The sequence below is a fragment of the Carex rostrata genome, chromosome 6 (assembly GCF_964058835.1).
Source record: "Carex rostrata chromosome 6, lpCarRost1.2, whole genome shotgun sequence".
Taxonomy (NCBI): Eukaryota; Viridiplantae; Streptophyta; class Magnoliopsida; order Poales; family Cyperaceae; genus Carex; species Carex rostrata.
In genome coordinates, this window is record NC_135923.1 from 742,151 (window position 1) to 747,270 (window position 5,120).

At 35.2% G+C, this 5,120-nt stretch overlaps 1 protein-coding gene across 2 annotated transcripts; it reads left to right on the top strand.

The window, feature by feature from the left end:
* The first annotated feature begins 564 nt into the window (after positions 1-564).
* Positions 565-4,885, top strand: LOC144555705 (putative apyrase 6). Of its 2 annotated transcripts, none has more exons than XM_078304108.1 (8): positions 565-1,182; positions 1,516-1,628; positions 1,819-1,926; positions 2,043-2,097; positions 2,209-2,328; positions 2,991-3,088; positions 3,836-4,032; positions 4,457-4,885. In XM_078304108.1, exons 1-8 carry the CDS (start codon positions 657-659, stop codon positions 4,701-4,703), a joined length of 1,464 nt encoding a protein of 487 aa, XP_078160234.1. In that variant the 5' UTR covers positions 565-656; the 3' UTR covers positions 4,704-4,885. The 2 variants fall into 2 exon arrangements, with proteins under 2 accessions (XP_078160234.1, XP_078160236.1); XM_078304110.1 differs by having other exon boundaries at positions 2,215-2,328.
* The last annotated feature ends 235 nt before the right edge of the window (positions 4,886-5,120 follow it).

Genomic DNA, 5,120 nt, shown 5'->3' on the forward strand with positions numbered 1-5,120 from the left:
ATCCACAAATATGATCCAGTCAAAATAGGAAAACCTAATCCAATTAACTGGAAGCCCAACCAAGTCAAATTGGGAAAACCTAATTCAATTAACTGGAAGCCCACCAATCTGTATTACGTTGTCAAATAAAATTAATTTAGATATATTAATATTCCTGTCCATTTGCAAAAAAATTTAAAGAAGGAAAACTAGTGAACACGTTTCATAATTCATATATATTTTGCGTTGACTAGATCCAGTCAAAATACTCCTGTTATTCCCATAAGTCTCCTTTTCACGCTTGATTTTAGCCTGGAGACGGATCTCCACCTGGCACCAATCAGTAGCCTTTCTATGAAACACCGGACCAATTCTTCTCTGATTGTTAATTAACATGTGGACCCTACCACTCAAAGAACAAATACCAAGTCCATTCAAAGTTTAGAAAAGCACAGTCAATCTGTAACTTTGAAATTTATAAATAAATTAATGAACACATTTGATATTTAACGGAACAGTGTCTCTCGTGGGACCCACTTGCATAGATGAAACTCGATTCAAATCTCCACTGCGCCTGGTGCAACCAATCTCTGTCACCTTCTCTTCTCTCCTCGCCGTGAACTAGGCGGGAGAGGCGGCCGTACGAATAAACTTCTCCGCCGTCTGATCGAAATCCAATGACCATGATCGACCGGTACAAGATACCTCGCCGCTCTCCTTCCCCAATAAGATTGATCAAGAAGCCGTGCACCACAATTGTTGTCGCTCTACTCGCCTTTGCTTTAATTCTCCTTTTCCTCTCCTTCTCTTACAGGAGAAAGCACGTATGGGGCCCACAGTTCAGTGTCATAATCGATGCGGGTAGCAGCGGGACCCGCGTCCACGTTTTCGCTTTCAGTCAACAAGAGGGATCTCTCCCGTTGCTCGATCTAAATCGGACAGAGGTGATGCGTACAAGCCCAGGCTTGTCTTCTTTTGTAGATGAACCTAGTAAGGCGGGAGAATCGCTGGGGAAGCTTATCGGGTTCGCTAAGCAAAATGTTGGGCACAATTGGGTGGGGTTCACTGAAATACGACTCATGGCTACGGCTGGATTGAGGATGATCGATGAAGAGGTTAGAGAGGAGATTTTAAAGAGTTGTAGAAGTGTTCTCCGAGACTCTGGATTTAAATTTCAGGATGATTGGGTCTCTGTTATACCAGGTAACTTAATTGTTATATTTTCTCTTCATTGCTTGCAATTTCATAAAATTTCACTATTAATAAGTATATTTGATTCAATCTTTGGCCAAGATACCACATTTTTATAGTTGAGATTTATTGCTCACTTAGATAAGTTGAGGTAAAACTGGAAGTAATTGTTCAACTGGAAATTAATTAAAAAGTTGGATTTAATTGAAGATTAATTGTGGCTTGATGTGCTTAATTGCTCAATTAAAAGCTGGCCAGTGCCATACAAACCATTTACACTGTCAATCATGCCAGAATTAACCATAAGAATCTTTACTGAACAGTAAAAGTTACTGACTGGTTCAGGTTATGACGAGGGGTTATATGCCTGGACAGCAGCAAATTATGCGCTTGGTACGCTTGGAGATGATCCACAGAAAACCACAGGATTAATAGAGCTTGGCGGTGCTTCATCTCAGGTTCTCTGAAAATTCTGTTTAGTTTAATTTTCTATAATATATTTTCATATTCGCTTTGGAAAAAAAAGATAAATAATAGGGAAGAACAGATTACAAATTACAAGAAAAAGAAATTGAATCAATTTAAATTTATTGGCTTTTATTATTCTCCTGTCTTTTCTCAAATCTATCATTTATTTATTTATTTCAGTTGACATTTGTGTCAGATGAAGTACTTCCCACTGAATTCATGCATATATTGAAGTTGGGGAAAACCACATATAATCTCTATAGCAACAGCTTTCTCCATTTTGGTCAGGTAAATGTCTTGAACATTGACCAAATGTATCAAAATGTAACTAAATATGATTCAGTTACTTGTACAATGTGCAAGTTGACATGTTTATGCTTAATTTTTATTGTTGTATTTCACAGAACTCAGCACAACAATCACTCCGTGAATTGTTAAAATTGGGAGGCATCAAATCAAGTACTTTACTTTTACCGAAGTATCTCATGAATAACATCAAAGTTCTTTTTTTTTTTCCCCTTTGAGAAAATAAGCAAAGTAACAATATGAGTATTTTTTTTACAAATATACATGGAGATCCATGCATGCCCAGAGGGTACCCCTATGAAAAGGAAATGCTTGAAGTTAAAAGCACTGGTAATTTTACTGAGTGCCGAACGGTCTCATCTGACCTCTTGAAAATTGGAAAAGGTGACTACTCCTATCTCATTGCTTGATCTTAATTTTTCAATATTCCCTGTTTTATCAGGATAGGTTATTTTGACACCACACTTAGATAACAACTGTGATAACCAACACAATACCTATCAAACTTTGAAAATAAAATTGTAGTTAACTCCTCTGTCATGTCAATACAACATGTATCACTGCTGCAGTTGTGAAACAGATTGGTCATCTATGGAGGTATTTGAAAGTTCATGGTGTAATTTATCAGCATTTTATCGGTAGCCAAGTGATTCTCATTTGATAGGTCTGTCTAAATGATAAAGTACAATCTATAATTTAAGGCTTCAGATTTGATAAATTTTGACATCAGTTGCACACTTGTCAAGTATTCCCACCATATAACTGTTTTTTTTCTTTCGGTTTCATTCGAAGGCAGATGATGTCATTTGTTTTTCTAAATGATGGTGTGCAGTCATGGTCTGAATTCTGATAATAAAACAGATGTTTAATTCCTTTCAAAAACGTTTTGGATGATATATATATATGATAGATAAATAGAAATAATATTAATTTTTTATAATATTAGTTTTATGTCCAAATGAGAAATTTTTGTAGAAGGGCTTAGAAATTATATAAATTTAAAAAACCAAAATGTAATTTTACTGTACTTCTTCACTTTTATTCAGATAACTGCACTTATCAAGAATGTCGCATTGGCTCAGCCTTTGTACCAGATCTACAAGGCCATTTTTTGGCAACTGAGAACTTCTTTTTCACATCCAAGGTTAGGCCTTTGTACACAGAATTTGGTGCTAGACCCTTCCTTTCATAATTCAGTACCTTCGGTTAGTAGGAAAAGAAAATAATTTGGGGATTTTAGCTGTGAGAACTGATACTTCATCGTGTTGGCATATAGCACTACGTGTCTCATTATTGCAAGCTAATAGCCAATATTTACTGACAATTTTGCTTGTTAAATCTAATATCCATTTTCTAAGCCCAAATCAAGCAGTAGGGTGTTGTTTGCAAATTGCCCAAAAACTGTTCGGTACTGATTGCAAGTATGAAAAATATTTTGTGTCATTCGGAGTTGTTATAATGTTGGGTTTAATTTGCAAAACTATAAGTGAATAAGCACAAATGGAAACAAATTTAATTAAAAAAAAAAACAAGAAAAAACTGCAATAGAAGAAACCATTGCTGTTCTGATCTAGTACATTGTATTATGTCATGTAATATCAGAAGGCACAAGCAAATAGTTGCAAGTGATAATGCTGACCCCCCCTCCACCCACCAAAAACATAAGCAGACCCAACACACATGTACATGAAAAAGAAAAAAAAAATAAGCGCATATAATGTTTTTGACGACAACTACGATTGGATTTCATTTCTAGCCTACCCCAACTTGTTTAAGACTAAAGGCTTGGTTGTTGTTGTAATGTTTTGACGACCATCCACAATAAGTTTCTATTACACATGCTGCGCATGTTGGCATATCTTTTGAAGTTAAGATCCATATTTCTTTTTAGTTTTTTAATCTGGATGGAAAATCATCCCTCTCTGACATTTCATCGGCTGGAGAGAAATTTTGCGGTGAAGATTGGGTGACACTTAAAGAACAATACAGTACCACTGATGAAGAAGAATTATCACAGTACTGTTTCTCTTCAGCATATATTGTGGCCTTTTTGCATGACAGCCTCGGTGTACCTATGGAAGCTAGCAGGTACAATTATTTCATAATTTACTTATTCTTTGAAGAAATTCCCAAAATTTACTCTTACAAAATCATCTATCTGCACATATCAAACAAGAAAGATCAAAACTACCTTTTTGCATTCATGGAGGGAGGAGCTTAAGGGTAATTCAGTCATTCTTTACGAATTGAGAAATAACTGGCATACTTCTCGTGCTTTCAATTTTTTCATTATGGAATGATTTCTCACATTTACAGATATAACCCTGAAAACAAAAGTTCCTGTTTAGTCTCCTTCCATTTTAGAAAGAGATAAAATTAAAAATAACTAGTATGAATAAACACCAAAACCTACTTTTAACATGGAGTGGGATGGAGGAAGTGATTTAGGCACAGAATTGCACACTATAAACCACTCTATTTTCTTCTCTGTCTTTCTTTTTTTTGGAACCAGGATTGAGTTTGCTAATGAGGTCGGGAACATACAGGCTGAGTGGGCCCTCGGTGCGTTCATTGTACAAAGAATGATGAATATTTCGAACAATTCTACCTCTATGTTCAGAAGTACCCTGGCACCTCTAATTTTATTATTGAGTTTGTCGCTATTTATTTCTTTAACAATTGCAAAATTTAGGAAAGCAAATACCAAGACAGTATATGACTTGGAGAAAGGCCGGTACATTGTCACGCGTGTGGCATGATAATCTCAGTAGGTCAAGTTTTGTACAATTTGCATAATTTAATTTAATTCAATTCTTTTTGTTTTTAATATATGGGGCATTTATCTGTGTACATATATGTAAACTTCTGGGCCTGATAGTTTATTTTAGATTGTTTAGTCTGAAATGTTTTAGCATCGATATACCAATTAATATTAGCTATTCCTTTCTCTTATTACATGTTCCTTGTATGCTTTCATTACTGAGTTGTACTTTCTGTACAAAAATTCCTGTCTTTTACATTTTTTTTAGCCTGAGATTGTACCTCTATGAAGTTTCAACAGTAATAAAATAAGGCCATGTTTGGTTGTGGAGTAAATTTCTTGCTCTACACTTAAGTATTTTTTTTTTTTTTTGCAAACAAGCATGCCCTTAAGCTTTCATTTAAACACCTATCAA